General features: G+C 44.8%; 1 protein-coding gene across 3 annotated transcripts in view; it reads right to left on the reverse strand.

The window, feature by feature from the left end:
- Positions 1 to 17,325, reverse strand: part of ccdc50a (coiled-coil domain containing 50a) — a 152,143-nt gene that overhangs the window by 85,488 nt on the left and 49,330 nt on the right. For 2 of the 3 annotated variants that reach the window (XM_063045249.1, XM_063045250.1), the window contains 3 exons: positions 9,112 to 9,193; positions 5,102 to 5,201; positions 1,415 to 1,978 (listed from right to left, as the gene is read on the reverse strand). In XM_063045249.1, coding sequence (XP_062901319.1) covers positions 1,415 to 1,978; positions 5,102 to 5,201; positions 9,112 to 9,193 — 746 coding nt within the window. The remainder of the gene's footprint in view (positions 1 to 1,414; positions 1,979 to 5,101; positions 5,202 to 9,111; positions 9,194 to 17,325) is intronic. The other variant, XM_063045251.1, reaches the window with a different exon arrangement.

The following is a 17,325-nucleotide window of genomic DNA, read 5'->3' on the forward strand; positions in this document are numbered from 1 at the left end:
AGATAAGCGTGAGGTGTTGCACTTTGGGAGGACAAACCATGATAGGTCTGCACATTGAGCAGTTGGGCTCTGAGGAGGGTAGTCGAACAGAGGGATCTGGGAATACAGAACCATAATTCCTTAAAAGTGGCATCACAGGTAGATAGGGTCATTAAGAAAGGTGTTGACAGATTGGCCTTCATACTGAGTACAGGGGTGGGGATGTTATGTTGAAGTTGCATAAGATATTGGTTAAACTAATTTGAAGTATTGTGCAGTTTTGATCACCGACCTACAAGAAGATGTAAATAAGATTGAAAGAGTACAGAGAAAATTTAAAAGGATGTTGCCAGGACTTGTGAACCTGAGTTACAGGGAAACATCGAATAGGTAGGTATTCTTTAGAACATAGAAGATTGAGAGGAAATTTGATAGAGATGTACAAAATTGAGGGGTATAGATAGTGTAAATGCAAGAAGGCTTTTTCTACCGAGGTTGCATGAGATCAGAACTAGATATCATGCGCTAAGGGTGAAATGTTTAAGGGGAACATGAGAGGGAACTTCTTCACTCAGAGGGTGGTGAGAATGTGGAACAAGCTGGTGGATGCAGGGTTAATTTCAATGCATAAGCTTGGATAGATACATGGATGGGGGGGTATGGAGTGCTATGGTCTGGGTACAGGTTGATGGGAGAAGGAAGTAGGCACAGACTAGATGGGCCAAAGTCCCTGTACCCGTGCTGTAGCATTCTATGACTCCAAAGCAGGGGTTCCCAACCTGGGGTTCATGGATCCCTCAGTTAAACACAGGGATCCATGGCATAAAATGGTCCTGCTCTGAAGGATATGCTAGCATTGGTGAGTTCCAGAGGAGGTATGAGAATGATATTGGGAATGAAATGACTAACGTATGAGGAGTGTTTGATAGCTCTGGGCCTGTTCTCATTGGAGTTCAGAAGAATGGGGGGGGGGGGGGGGATATTACTGAATATTGAAAGTCCCAGTGAATGAGGAGAGGATGCTTCCTTTAGGGGAGTTTAGGACCAGAAGGCACAGCCTCAGAAGTGAGGGATGCTCATTTCAAATAGAGATGAAGAGGAATTTCTTTAGCCAGAGGGTAGTGAATCTGTGGAATTCACTTTCACAGACCGCTGTGGAGGCTGAGTGTTTGGGTATATTTACAGTAGAGGTTGATAGGTTCTTCCATCACAAACAACAGAAAATCTGCTGATGCTGGAAATCCAAACAATACACACAAAATGCTGGAGGAACTCAGCAGGCCAGGCAGATTCCATGGAAAAAAAAGTACAGTCGACATTTCGGGCTGAGATGTTGACTGTACGTTTCTCATAAAGCACACCTTCCCTGCTGCAAACACCAAGAGGAATTGCATACACTTTGAATAGCAATATAAACAGAAGTGGAAGTTTCTACCTTGTTCTGGACATTGCTCCTCACTCATCTGCAGGTCAGGAGACAGTGAGCGCGCTGACTGCCGCCGTTCCTTCCTCCTCCTGCCGCCATCGCTGTCCTTGCTACATCGTCCTCTCGGCTCCTCAGGACTGTAGCCACACGCCCCAAGCAGTTCGGGGCTACAGTCACGCTTTGCTCTACATGGTACTCCACGGTCCGATGAATTCTGGGACTCATCCCTCACAGGGGCAGATTTGGGTCGAGCACCCTGCCTGTGGTAGCTGGAGATTGGGCTTGTGACTGGTGGAGGAGGTCTCACTGGTGGTTCCTTCCGAGGACCGCAGCTCCCAACCTTCTGTCGTCTGGTGCCTGGACAGACATCATCGCACTCAACCTCAGAACTGCCAAGCCTCTCAGTGTGACCACGTCTTGGCGGCTCAACGATCCAGTCATCCACAGAATCCTTCAAACATGACTCTCCTCGGACTCCCCTCCTCTGGGAGTCCCTTGGCTCTCTGTCTCCGTGGGAGCCACAGGCAGGTTTGCTCTTTCTATCAGGTCTGCGCACCCTAGTTTTCCTATGGTCTGACATGCATATGGATGACGGGACATGAGAAGTAGTCAGTAAATGTTAGACACCAAATTAAATAACAACAACAAACCATTGATGAAAGATGCAAGAACATAAACCTTCAGGAAATGATCAGAGAAAGCCATGCAGATAAATAACACGCTTCATTAAAAGAGTCCAATTTGGTAGACGCAGCTGGTAGCACTGAAGGGACAGATGGAATAGTATCAGAAAGATGCTGTCTTCAAAAAAATGCATCAGCAGGTTTGAGGACCTGGGAAAAGTTGAATACGTCAGGAGAATAGGTCTTTATTCCCTGAAGAGTAGGAGAATGAGGGGAGATTTGACAGAGGTATACAAAATTATGAGAGGTATAGATAGGGTAAAAGGAAGCAGGTTTTTTCCACTGAGATTGGGTGAAACTGGAACTAGAGGCCATGGGTTAAGGATGAAAGGCGAAAGAAATGTTTAAGGTGAAATTTCTTCACGTAGAGGGTGGTGCGAGTGTTGAACAAGCTACCAGCAGAAGTGGTGAATGTACGTTAGTTTTCAACTTTTAAGAGAAATTTGGATAGGTACATGGGTGGGAGCAGTATGGAGATCTATAGTCCAAATGCAGATAGCGGGACTGGGCATAAGAGCAACCCTGGATGAACTAGATGGGCCAAAAGCCTATTACTATGCTTTAGTGCTCTGTGCAGAGAAGACTAGATGGGCTGAATGGCCTACTTTCACTCTGTGTCTCATGATTTCATATACAGCCTACTCTTATGATTGACAACCAACTGCTATTGAGCTGCAGGCATTACCTGACACTGGAGAACTCTGTTTATGACAATACTGGTGACAATGTGATATTTAAGACAATCATATCTTACTAACTTGATTGAGGTTTTTGACAAGGTGACAAGGCTGACTGATGAAAGCAGAGATGTGGATATTATCTACATAGATTTTAGAGACGTGTTTGACAAAGTCCGTCATGGGAGGCTCATCCAGAAGATTAAGATGCATAGGGTGCATGGTGAATTGGCTGTTTGGATTCAAAACTAGTTTGAACAGAAACCAGGTGGTGGTTGAAGAGACTTAGTCTAGCTCGAGGTCCATGATCAGTGGTGTTCCACAGGGACCTGCTGCTTGTGATGTATATAAATAAGCTGGATGAAAATGCAGATGGGTGGGTTAGTAAGCTTGTAGATGCTATGAAGATTGGTGGAATTGTGGATAGTGTAGAAGACTGGCCAAAAAAATTACAAGGTGATATAGACCAGTTACAGATATAGGCAGAGAAATGGCTGACAGAGTTTAATCCAGCCAAATGTGAACTGTTATGCCTTGGTAGGTCAAATGTAAAGAGACAGTACATTGGTAAGGGCAAGATCCTTAACAGTGTTGAGCAGAGGGATCTTGGGGTCAATGTTCATAAAACCCTGAAAGTGGCTACACAGGTTGATGGGGTGGTTAAGAAGGGATATGCATGCTTGCCTCTATTAGTGGAGTCACTAAGTTCAAAATTCAGGAAGTTATGTTGCAGTTTTATAAACTCTAGTTAGGCTGCATCTGGAGTATTGCATTCGGTTCTGGACGCCCCATGACTGGAAGGATGTCAAGGCTTTGGAGAGGGTGCAGAAGAGGTTTACCAGGATGCTGACTGTATTGGAGGGCATGTGCTATAACAAGAGATCGGACAAACGTGTTCTTTTGTCTGGAATGGTGGAGGCTGAGGAGAGATCTGATAGAGGTTTATGAGATTATGAGAGGCATAGATAGAGAAGACAGAGAGTATCTTTTTCTCAGGGTTGAAACATCTAACAGCAGACAGTGTGCATTTAAGGTGAGGGAAGTAATTTCAAAAGAGATATGAGGGGCAAGTTTTTTTTTAAAAACACAGAGACTGCTGGGTGCCTGGAATGTGCAGCCTGGGGTGGTGGAAAGGCAGATAGGTTAGAGACTTTTAACAGACATTTAGATAGGCAAATGAATGTGAGGAAAATGGACAGATTTAGTGATTGTGTAGGCAGAAGGGATTAGTTTAGTTAGCAATGTGATTACTAATTTGGTGGGCCAAAGGGCCTGTTCCTGAGATGTTCTGAGGCTGGCGAGCGTGACAGAGTGTGCAGAAGAATCACGGTGTCAGTTATTCCATCGCTTAAAATCATCATCATCTTTTTAAAAATTCAGCATGCAGTTAATAATCAGCATGAGCAGCCAGTTTCCTTAACTTTGCGACCATTTGACAACTGCCAGCAGAAACCCACCACCAGGCACTTATCACAATACCAACCCTGATCAAGAATGCCAGCACGGCGGTCCCTCCACACCTTCCATTCACCAGACACCACTTCATGAAACAAGCTCAACAACTGCTAGGTCCCACAATGCTTCAAGGATCAATGCACCACCGCAAGGTCAGCCTTCTAACTGGTAGCATCGCCGTCTGGTATGGAGGGGCCACTGCAGAGGATCAGAAGAAGCTGCAGAAAGTTGTAAACTCAGCCAGTTCCATCATGGGCACGAGCCTCCCAGCAATAAGGACGTTTTTAAAAGGTGATGCCTCAAAAAGGTGGCATACATCATCTAGGACCTGCATCACCCAGGGCATGCCCTCTTCTCATTGCTACCACCAAGAAGGAGGTAGGGAAGCTTTAAGACACGCAGTCAACGTTTCAGAAACAGCTTCTTCTTCTCTGCCATCAGATTTCTGAATGTACAATGAACCCAGTAACACGATCTCACTATTTTTCTTTTCTTTTTTGCTCTCTCTTGCACTACTTACTTAATTTCACTTTTTAAATGTATTTCTTATAGTAATTTATCATTTTATTTCTATATTGCAATGCACTGCTAAACAACAAATTAGTTTAGTGATATTAAACTTGATTCTGATTCCAAACTGATATTTTTCCTCCCTTGTTCCACGGTTTTGAAATGGGCATTTTTAATTATCTGTCTCAAAGACTAAAAATCCTAGATTTGTAGTTAATTTCAAAGCTGAACCTTTGGGTAGCCTTGACTCAGCAGGTTGACCGTGTCCCATTGGCAGAATTAGCTCAATTCATGGCACCAATTTACCAGGCATAGCAACACCCAATCAGTTTTGATCAAGTCACCAGAACATGCTTGAAGCATTACTGTACCTCTATTTTCATCAAAGACAGCATCTAATGGTTCACGGTCTAACACCTGGTGCTTCCGTCGCAGCCTCTCCTCCTCCTTCTGGAGTTTACGAGCAATGGCCTGAATGAAGGGTATTAGAAACATGTGTGAAACTTTAACAAAACAAAAAACATCTGCATCTTCAATCCCCACCTTGAAGATATTGTTGGATCAGCACATTTTGTGTGTTGCTTAGATTTCCAGCTTCTGCAGATTTTCTCTTGTGTGTGTGGAGGGAAACCAGATGGGTCTGTTGTCCAGAAAGAAGTGGAGAGCTTTTAGGCCCTCCTGATGGGGAATGAAGGTGTATAGGGATTGAACATCTATAGCGAAATTGAGTCGATTGAGGCCAGAGAAGTAAAGTTATTGCCACTGATATTAAACCTGATTCAGATTCTGAATCCGATTCAGTTGCAAGTTCAGAAGTGCGGATCTTCTCTGATGACTGCACAATGTTCAGCAGCATTCATGACCCCTCCAATAACGAAGCAGCCCACATCCAAATACAGGCAGAACCTTCACAGTATCCAAGCTGAAGCTGGTAGTAAGATTCACATAGTGCAAATTCCAACCAATGACAATATCTAAGAGATAATTCAACTCTCACCCCCTCACATTCAATCATATTACCATCACTGAATCCCCCACCATCAATCCCAGGGGTTAGCACTGACCAGACACTGAAATGGAGTCATCGCATACACAGAGTGGCTACAAAACCAAGTTAGAAGCTGCAAATCCTGCAGCAAATAAATCACCTCCCTCCTACACCACCCTCTCCCCCACATCTGTCCACCATCTACAAGGCCCAACAGAAGCTGATGGAATACTTTCCAAACTGTGACAGCCAGGAAGGCCGTCCTTCTAGAGTGCGGCAAAACAGAAGTTGTGAAGGACTGATGTTTCCTATGGTGGAAGAGTCTAAGACCAGAGGGAATGACCTCTGAGTAGAGGGACGTCCATTTAGAACAGGGATGAGGAGGAATTTCTTTAGCCAGAGTATGGTGAATTTGTGGAATTCATTGCCATAGCCAGCTGTGGAGGCCAAGCCCTTATTTAAAGCAGAGATGTAGTTCTTGATTAGTCAGGGCATCCAGGGTTATGGGGGAAGGCAAGAGATGGTGTTGAGAAGGATAATAAATAGCCACAGTGGAATGGTGGAGCAGGCTTCAACAGGCTGAATGGGCTAATTATGCTGCTATGGCTTCTGGACATGCATTTAAACTTTCCTATGTCCACCATCAATGCTGCCCTCGCCTGAACCTCTTCCATTTCGCACAGATCTGCTCTCACCCCATCCTCCCACTACCCTATCAGAAATGGGGTTCCTTGTGTCCTCACCTACCACCCCACCAGCCTCTGCGTCCAGCATATACGAGGGGTGATTGATAGAAGGTGGCCTAGGGTAGGAGGAGTCAATTTTAGAAAACCTAGCACATTTATTTTTCCTACATTTACACACTTAGTCCAGCAGTCGTGGAGCATACGGATCTCTTCTTTGTAGAAGTCAGTGTCTTGGACCTCCAGAAAGTGGTCCACAGCAGCGGTGATTGATAAGTTCGTGACAACGTGGGAGGGGATGAGATATTAACTTCAAACTTTCTGCATTTTCACTCACCAAGAGTTGAACTGCAGGTGCATGTAACAAGAGCTGTATAACTCATCTCCTTCTACCTGAGGCCACGAACTTATCAATCACTCCTGCTGTGGACCACCTGGAGGTCCAAGATGCTCTCATTACATGCACGTGCAGTTCAACTCTGAGTGATAATGCAGAAAGTTTGAAGTTAATAACTCATTTCCTTCTACCTTAGGCCACGAACTTATCAATCACCCCTGTTGTGGACCACTTCTACAAAGAAGGGATCCGTATGCTCCTTGACCACTGGACTAAGTGTGTACATGTAGGAGGGGACTACGTTGAAAAATAAATGTACTAGGCTTTCTAAAATTGACTCCTTGTACCTTAGGCAACGAACTTATCAATCACTCCTCGTAATTCTCCGAAACTTCCGCCATCTCCAATGGGATCCCACCATCAAGCACATCTTTCCCTCCCCTGCATTTCCTGCTTTCTGCAGGGATTGCTCCCTAAGTGACTCCTTTGTCCATTCAACCCTCCCCACCGATCACCCTCCTGGCACTTATCCTTGCTAGCAGAACAAGTGCTACACCTGCCCCTACACCTCCTCCCTCACAGGGCATTAAACAGTCCTTCCAGGTGAGGCGACACTTCACCTGTGAGTCTACTGGGATCATCTATTATATCCAGTGCTCCTGTGTGGCCTCCTGTATACCAGTGAGACTCAATGCAGATTGGGAGACCGCTTTGGCAAGCCAGGAAAAGCGGGATCTCCCAGAGGTCACCCATTTCAATTCTATTTCCATTCCCATTCCGATATGTCAGTCCACGGCTTCCTCTACTGCCACAATGAGGCCACCCTCAGATTGGAGGAACAACACACTTTCCTTCTGGGTAGCCTCCAACCTGATGGCACGAACATCAATTTCTCCAACTTCCTCACCTTCACTATTGCCATTTCCCTCTCTCACCTTATCTCCTTCTCCTCCCCCCTTCCCTTTCTTCCATGATCTTCTATCCTCTCCGGTCAGATTCCCTCTTCTATAGCCTTTTATCTCTTTCACCAATCAACTTCCCAGCTCCTTACTTCAGACCTTCCCCCTCGCCCAGTTTCAGCTATCACCTACCACCTTGAACTTCTTCCTCCCCTCCCCCTACCTTCTTACTTTGACCTCTTTTTTTCCAATCCTCTCTTTCATGGATGCTGCCTGCCCTGCTGAGTTCCTTGATTGTGTGTTGCTTGATTTCCGGCATCTGCAGATTTTCCCACCTCAGTGCCCAGAACATGCTGTCGGGAAGAAGGTGGAAGCTGATACACAGAGGTGTTTAAGAGGCTGCAGATGTTGCTATCAGGAAGGAGGTACAGGAGCGTTAGGTCCCACACCACCAGGTTCAGGAACTGTTATTACACGCCACCAGCCCTCCTCCCCATCCATCAGCCTCTTGAAGCCGGGGGGATAACTCTGGGGTGCCACAGTAGCATAGCAGTTAGCATGATGCTATTACAGCTCGGGACATCAGAGTTCAGAGTTCAAAACTGGCGTTCTCTGTAACCATATTTATACCTTCCTTCCCGTGTGAACCTGCGTTTCTTCCTGTGCTCCAGTTTCCACCCACAGAGCAAAGATGCACTGGTTAGCAGGGTAATTGTTCTATGAGTAGGCTAGGGTTAAATCAGTGAGTAGCTGGATGGTAGAGCTCAAAAGGTCAGACGGATCTGTTCTGCACTGTATCTCTAAATATATAAATAAACTTCACTTGCCCTAACACCGAACTGATTCTGCAACCTATGGATTCAGTCTTAAGGGCTCTAAATTCATGTTCTCAATATTTATTGCTTATTTATTTATTATAAATATTATTACTTTTTCCTACTTGTTGTGTTTATCCAGTTTGTTGGCTTTTACACATTGGTCTTTGTCTGTATTTGTCGTCTGCATTTTCATTGATTCTATTGTGTTTCTTTGTACTTACTGTGAATGTCTACAAGAAAATGAATCTCAGGGTAGTATATGTACGTACTTTGAACTTGGATATCCACGTGAATATGCAGAGGATGAAGGGATGTGGATCATGTACAAGTAAAAAGGAAGAAAAAAGAAAGCCCTTAACTCCGAGTGGAGTCATTGGGACACTGTCATGATGGCATTTTTTTAGCAGGCTTCTTATTTTTACGAGGCCAAGTTGCTCGCTCAACGCTCAACCCAGCACAGATGGAAAGCGTGCAAGGGAGCTGGCTGGATTCGAACTCGGGAGCCTACGCTCCGAAGTCTGGCGCTGATGCCACTACGCCACCAGCCGGCTACAAGTAAAAAGGGGATTTAGTTTAATTTGTTACTGTGTTTGGCACAGGCATAATGGGCTGAAGGGCCTGCTCTACAAAATGACTGCCATTCCATAGAATCGTACCTCGTCCTTCTCCTCCTGACGTCGCTTTTTCTCATTCTCCAGGGCGAGCTCATCCCGAATCACCTGGGCCATCTGGTTGTCCCTACAACATAATCAGACAACAGAAAGCAAGACAGATTCAGCAAAAGACAATAAGACCAGAAGACCATAAAACATAGGCTAAAGAAATTCCTCCTCACTTCTTGTCTAAATGTATGTCCCTCAATTCTGAGGCTGTGCCCACTGGTTCTAGACTCACCCACTACAGGAAACATCCTCACCACATCCACTCTATCTCGGCCTTTCAATTTTCAATAGGTTTCAATGAGATTCCCCCTCATTCTTTGAAACTCCAGCATGTACAGGCCCAGAGCCATCAAACAATAACCCTTTTATTCGCAGATTCATTCTTATGAGCCTCTTCTGAATCCCCTTCAATGCCAGTACATCTTTTCCTATAGAAGGGGACCAAAACTGCTCATGATACTCCAAGTGCGGTCTGACAAATACCTTATAAAGCCTCAGCATTGCATTCTTGCTTTTATATTCCAGCCCTCTCAAAATGAATGCTAAAATTGCATTTGCCTTCCTTACTACCAAGCCCATCCTGCAAGTTAGGGAATCCTGCACAAGGTCCCTCAAGTCCCATTGCACCTCTAAGTTTAGAATTTTCTCCCCATTTACAAAACAGTCCACGCCTTTATTTCTTCTACCAAAGTGCATGACTGTGCACCTCTCGACATGATATTCCATCTGCCACTTCTTTGCCCAACCCCCCTCCCCCCCCCCCAATTTTCTAAGTCCTTCTACAGACTCCCTGCTTCCTTAACACTACCTGCCTCTCCACCTAGCTTAGTATAGCCTGCAAACCTGGTCACAAAGCCATCCATTTCATTGATAAATAACGTGAAAAGAAGCCGTCCTAATACTAGTGGAACACCACTACTCGCTGGCAGCCAACCAGAAGAGGAATCCTTTCTTCTCTCTACCAGCCAGCCAGCCCATCTTCAATCCATGCAATAAGGTGATGTGCCTGCAGAAACGCCATCAGAAACTGAGCTTTGCAAACCACAACACCAACCAAATTAACTCTTTGAAGAGAGTGCTGGCATTTAAGGGTCAATTTTCCCCAAATGAACCCATTGAAGCAAGGTCAAAAAAGTTAAGCAAAATATACCAAGGTGGCTGAAACACAGTTTAAATGCTCAGTGTCATAAGAAATAGTAGGGCAAGACCTTACAGTAAGATGATGGCTTCAAGTGATCAACTTCCTCATCCACTTTCCGGCATCAACTCTTGTACTGATTGGTGCTCTATCTCAGCTCAGAGTGCAATTAATTATCACTGACTTACACATTCAGTGGTCACTTTATTAGCTGGAACCTGAGGTGGTCTTCGGCTGCTGTAGCCCGTCCACTTCAAGGTTTGACGTGTTGTGCATTGAGAGAAGCTTTTCTGCACACCACTATTGTAACACATGATTATTTAAGTTATTGCTGACTTTGAACCAGCCTGACCATTCTGCTCTGACCTCTCTCAAAAACAAGGTGTTTTCACCCACAGAACTGCCACTCACTGGCTCTTTTTGTGTTTTTTGCACCATTCTCTGTAAACTCTAGAGTCTGTGATGTGTGAAAATCCCAGGAGATCAGCATTTTCTGAGATAATCAAAACAACCTGTCTGGCACCAACAATCATTCCACGGTCAAAGTCACTTGGATCACATTTCTCCAACATTGTGATGTTTGGTCTGAAACACAGGTGAACCTCTTGACCATGTCTGTATGCTTTTATGCATTGAGTTGCTTCCACGTGATGAGCAGGTGTACCAAATAAAGTGGTCACTGTGTGTATGTCATAAAATTTGTTGTTTTGCAGTAGCAGTATAGTGCAAGGACATACAATTACTATAAATTACAACAAATTAGTTGTGCATAAAAGGAATACAAGGTAGCATTTAGAAATGTGATGGTGGACAGAAAGAAGCTGTTTCTTAATTGTTGAGTGTGGGTCTTAAGACTCCTTTAGGTACTGCCTGATAGATGAAACAAGGAGGCACTTCCCAGATGGAGAGAAATATGGACAAGGATTTAGCCTTCACAGCTTTCTGGAGCAAGTAATTCCAAAAACTCAGAACACTTGTGAGACAAAATTCTTCCTAACCCAGTCTGAAATAGATGCACCTTTTTCTGAGACCATGTTCTCCTCCCAGCAATAAACAGTAGAATTATATACTTTCTACATTATTGTCGCCAAACAATTGATACTAGAACGTACAATCACCACAGCGATATTTGATTTTGCGCTTCACGCTCTCTAGAGTACAAATCGATAGTAAATATTAAAAATTTAAATTATAAATCATAAATAGAAAACAGAAAAGGGAAAGTAAGGTAGCGCAAAAAAATTAGAGGCAGGTCTGGATATTTGGAGGGTATGGCCCAGATCCAGGAATTTTAAATATTTCAATAATATTGCCTCACATTCTTCAGTGTCTTCAATGTCCTCTGGTATCAGACATTTCAATTGTGGGGAAAAAGGAAAAAGATACTGTCTGTCTACTCCATCTCTGTTTCTCAGAATCTTATAAACCTCTATCAGATCTTCCCTCAGCCTCTAGCGCTCCAGAAAAACAAAACAACCAAAGATTGTCCAGCCGCTCATTGTGCCGCTCACAGTGAATAAAGATCTAACCTACAATGAGCGGCTGGACAATCTTTGGTTGTTTTGTTTTTCTGGAGCGCTAGAAGCTGAGGGAAGATCTGATAGAGGTTTATAAGATTCTGAGAAACAGATGGAGTAGACAGACAGTATCTTTTTCCTTTTTCCCCACAATTGAAATGTCTGATACCAGAGGACATGCATTTAAGGTGAGAGGGGGGTAATTTCAAAGTAGATGTGAGGGGCAAGTTTTTTTTTATGTACAGAGAGTGGTGGGTGCCTGGAATACACTGCACTGCCTTGGGTGGAAGTAGAACAGAGACATTAGGGACTTTGAAGAGACATTTAGATAGCCCCACGGATATTAGGAAAATGGAAGGACATGGACATTGTGTAGTCAGAAGAATTTAATTGAATTGACTTTATTTCTTACATCCTTCATATAACCTTAATCTTTACATTACATCCATGTCCAAATGTGAAATGTGCAATCATAGTAATTTATAATAAATAGAACAGTCAATGTAACATAGAAATACACTCAGATCAGCCTGAGTTAATCAATCTGATGGCCTGGTGGAACAAGCTGTCCCGGAGCCTATTGGTTCTGGCTTTTATGCTGTGGTACCGTTTCCCGGATGGTAGCAGCTGGAATAGATTGTGGTTGGGGTGACTCAGGTCCCCAATGATCCTTTGGGCCCTTTTTACACACCCGCCTTTATAAATGTCCCGAATCATGGGAAGTTCACAACTACAGATGCGCTGGGCTGTCCGCACCATTCTCTGCACAACCCTGCAATTATGGGAGGTACAGTTCCCATACCAGGCAGTGATGCAGTCAGTCAGGATGCTCTCAGTTGTGCTCCTGTAGAAAGTTCTTAGGATCTGGGGGCCCATAGCAAATTTCCTCAACTGTCTGAGGTGAAAGAGGCACTGTTGTGCCTTTTTACCACACAGCCGGTGTGTACAGACCACGTGAGGTCCTCAGTGATGTGGATGCCAAGGAACTTAAAGCTGTTTACCCTCTCAACCCCAGATCCATTGATGTCAATAGGGGTTAACCTGTCTCCATTCCTCCTGTAATCCATAACCAGCTCCTTTGTTTGTGCGACATTGAGGGAGAGGTTGTTTTCTTGACACCACTGTGTCAGAGAGATGATTTCTTCCCTGGAGGCCACCTCGTTGTTGTTTGAGATAAGGCCAAACAATGTGGCGTCGTCAGCAAATTTAATTCCCAGATTGGAGCTGTGGGTGGCGACACAGTCATGGGTTTACAGGGAGTAAAGGAGGGGACTCAGTACGTAGCCTGAGGGGCTCCTGTATTGAGAATCAGAGTTGGAGGTGAGGGAGCCCACTCTTACCACCTGCTGGCGTTCTGATAGGAAGTCCAGGATTCAGTTGCACAAGGCAGGGTTAAGGCCAAGGTCTCTGAGCTTCCTGTCGAGCCTGGATGGAATTATGGTGTTGAATGCTAAAATGCAGTCCAAGAACAGCATTCTCACATAAGCATCCTTCTTCTCCAGATGTGTAAGGACGGTATGTAGAGCAGTGGCTATTGTTCATCTGTCAATCGGTTGTGTCAGTAGGTGAATTGTAGGGTGTCCAGTTTGGGTGGTGGCAAGCTGCAGATGTAATCCTTGACCAGCCTCTCAAAGCATTTGCTTATTATTGAGGTGAGTGTGACAGGACGCCAGTTATTCAGGCATGTTACCTTGGGCTTTTTTGGGACAGGACCAATGGTGGATAAGTTGAAGCATGAGGGCACTCTATACTGGGAGAGGGACAGATTAAAAATGTCAGTGAACACACCTGGCAGTTGAGCTGTGCACATCCTGAGTACTCGCCCTGGGATACTGTCCAGTCTCGCAGCCTCGCGACTGTCCACTCATTGGAAACATCTGCGTACCTCAGCCTCAGAGATGACCAGGTTGCAGGCTATAGCAGTGGCTTTCCTCGGAGGCTCAGAGTTAGCGATATTGAACCGAGCGTAAAAGTGATTGAGCTCATCTGGGAGAGAGGCCGTGATGTTGGCGGCACCACAATATTTGGTTTTGAAGTCTGTGATAGTATGCAACCATCGCCACAAGTCAAGTGTGCTATTGGTTATGAATCTTGACTCAATTTGTCCCTATACTGTTGTTTCGCAGCCTTGATAGCTTTGTGTAGATCATAGCTGGTTTTCTTTATTGAGAAATTTAAGAGACTACTAGACAGGTATATGGAGGAATTTAAGGTGGGGGGGTTATATGGGAGGCAGGGTGTAAGGGTCAGCACAACCTTTGTCGGGGAGTGAAATTTGGTCAGCTTTGTCTCTGAACATCTAATTTTTGAGTTTTCTGGCCATTTAGAAAATAGTCCAATCTCTTATTTGAAAAGTCAAAGTGCACGACCATGCACTTCACTACATTATATCCATCTCCCACTTCTTTGCCCGTTCCCCCATTCTATTTAAACCCTTCTAAAACACTGTTTTCTCAACACTCTCTGTCCTTCCATCTATCTTCATATCATTCTTGGACTTGGCCACTAAGCAATCAATTCCTTCATCCAAATCTTGACAAATAATGTAAAATGAAATGGTCACAACACAGGCCCTTGTGGAACACCACTAGTCACTGGCAGCCAATCAGAAAAATCCCCTTTCATTCCCACTCTTTAACTCCTGCCAGTCAATCTGCTACCCATTTTGGTACTTGCCCTGTAATCTCACGGGCTCTTATTTTGTTAAGCTTCCTCATGCGTGACACCTTGTCAAGGGCCTTCAGAAAATTCAAGTAACAACATCAACTGATTCTTCATTGTCTATCCTGCCTGTTATTTCCTCAAAGAATTCCAACAAATTTGTCAGGTTAGATTTCCACTTTAGAAAACCATGCTGACTTCGGCCAATTTTATCATCTGCCTCCAAGTACCCCATACCTCATCTTTTCTTCTGCCCCCTGCCTTCTTAAAGAGTGGAATGGCATTTGCAATTTTCTAGTCCTCAGGAACCATTCCATAATTCAGTGATTCTTGAAAGATCATTACTTAATGCCTTTACAATCTTTTCCACACTACATTATTCAATAATCTCTGAAATAATTGGTGTTACTGTTGGCGCATGGCCAAGTAGTTAAGGCGTTCATCTAGTGATTTGAAGGTCGCTATTACGAGCCTTGGCTGAGGCAGCGTGTGTGTCCTTAAGCAAGGCACTTTACCACACATTGCTCTGCGACGACACCGGTGCCAAGCTGTATGGGTCCTAATGCCCTTCCCTCGGACAACATCGGTGGCGTGGAGAGGGGAGACTTGCAGCATGGGCAACTGCTGGTCTTCCATACAACCCTGCCCAGGCCTGTGCCCTGGAAACTTCTCAAGGTGCAAATCCACGGTCTCATGAGACTAACAGATACCGACTATTAATGTTCTTACAACAACAGTTAACTAACCAGCCAGTGGTTTTGTCTTCAAACCATTTTGAATACAGGTATATGAATCCCAGCAGTTGTCTCATACTTAACAGTCATAGAGAACTGCAAAGCAGAGATAGGCCCATCTAGTCAGGAGGAGGGGCACCAGAGGGAGGTGATGGGCAGGTGAGAAGAAGAGGTAAGAGGCCAGAGAGGGGAATTGAGAGGCCAGAGAGGGAAGGGGAAGGGGAAGGGGAAGAGTTACCAGAAGGAGAAATCAATGTTCATGCCATCAGGTTGGAGGCTACCTAGAAGGAATACGAGGTGTTGCTTCTCCAACGCAGGAGTGACCTCATTGTGGTAGAAGAGGCAGCATGGACCAACATGTTGGAATGGGAATAGGTACTAGAATTAAAATAGTTGGTTACCAAGAAATGCTGCCTTTTTGCAAATGAAGCAAAGGTGCATGTGATTCAAACACAGTTCCCTGCTGAAATCAACTGGCAACACCTTTCACCAACTCAAGAACACGCACTAATATTAGGAGGTGAAAGCCAACACAGAATAAAAGAAGGGATCTATCACCTTCCAACTTCTTTTCTCTCTCTTCACCCTTCCTTTCTGATCCTGAGGTAGGATCTTGACTCTAAACATCTACTGTTTATTCATAGAACATAGAATAGTACAGCACAGTACAGGCCCTTCGGCCCACAATGTTGTGCCAACCCTCAAACCCTGCCTCCCATATAAACCCCCACCTTAAATTCCTCCATATACCTGTCTAGTAGTCTTTTAAACTTCACGAGCGTATCTGCCTCCACCACTGACTCAGGCAGTGCATTCCACGCACCAACCACTCTCTGAGTAAAAAACCTTCCCCTAATATCCCCCTTGAACTTCCCACCCCTTACCTTAAAGCCATGTCCTCTTGTATTGAGCAGAGGTGCCCTGGGGAAGAGGCACTGGCTATCCACTCTATCTATTCCTCTTATTATCTTGTACACCTCTATCATGTCTCCTCTCATCCTTCTTCTCTCCAAAGAGTAAAGCCCTAGCTCCCTTAATCTCTGATCATAATACATACTCTCTAAACCAGGCAGCATCCTGGTAGGTCTCCTCTGTACCCTTTCCAATGCTTCCACATTCTTCCTATAGTGAGGTGACCAGAAATGGACACAGTACTCAAGTGTGGCCTAACCAGAGTTTTATAGAGCTGCATCATTACATCACGACTCTTAAACTCTATCCCTCGACTTATGAAAGCTAACGCCCCATAAGCTTTCTTAACTACCCTATCGACCTGTGAGGCAACTTTCAGGGATCTGTGGACATGTACCCCGAGATCCCTCTGCTCCTCCACACTACCAAGTATCCTGCCATTTACTTTGTACTCTGCCTTGGAGTTTGTCCTTCCAAAGTGTACCACCTCACACTTTTCCGGGTTGAATTCCATCTGCCACTTCTCAGCCCACTTCTGCATCTTATCAATGTCTCTCTGCAATCCTCAACAATCCTTTTCACTATCCACAACACCACCAACCTTTGTGTCGTCTGCAAACTTGCTAATCCACCCTTCTACCCCCACATCCAGGTCGTTAATGAAAATCATGAAAAGTAGAGGTCCCAGAACAGATCCTTGTGGGACACCACTAGTCACAACCCTCCAATCTGAATGTACTCCCTCCACCACCACCGTCTGCCTTCTGCAGGCAAGCCAATTCTGAATCCACCTGGCCAAACTTCCCTGGATCCCATGCCTTTTGACTTTCTGAATAAGTCTACCATGTGAAATCTTGTCAAATGCCTTACTAAAATCCATATAGATCACATCCACTGCACTACCCTCATCTATATGCCTGGTCACCTCTTCGAAGAACTCTATCAGGCTTGTTAGACACGATCTGCCCTTCACAAAGCCATGCTGACTGTCCCTGATCAGACCATGATTCTCTAAATGCCCAGAGATCCTATCTCTAAGAATCTTTTCCAACAGCTTTCCCACCACAGACGTAAGGCTCACTGGTCTATAATTACCCAGACTATCCCTACTACCTTTTTTGAACGAGGGGACAACAGTCGCTTCCCTCCAATCCGCCGGTACCATTCTTGTGGACAATGAGGACATAAAGATCCTAGCCAGAGGCTCAGCAATCTCTTCCCTCGCCTCGTGGATCAGTTCCACAGA

Source organism: Mobula hypostoma, chromosome 4 (assembly GCF_963921235.1).
Source record: "Mobula hypostoma chromosome 4, sMobHyp1.1, whole genome shotgun sequence".
NCBI classification, from domain to species: Eukaryota; Metazoa; Chordata; class Chondrichthyes; order Myliobatiformes; family Myliobatidae; genus Mobula; species Mobula hypostoma.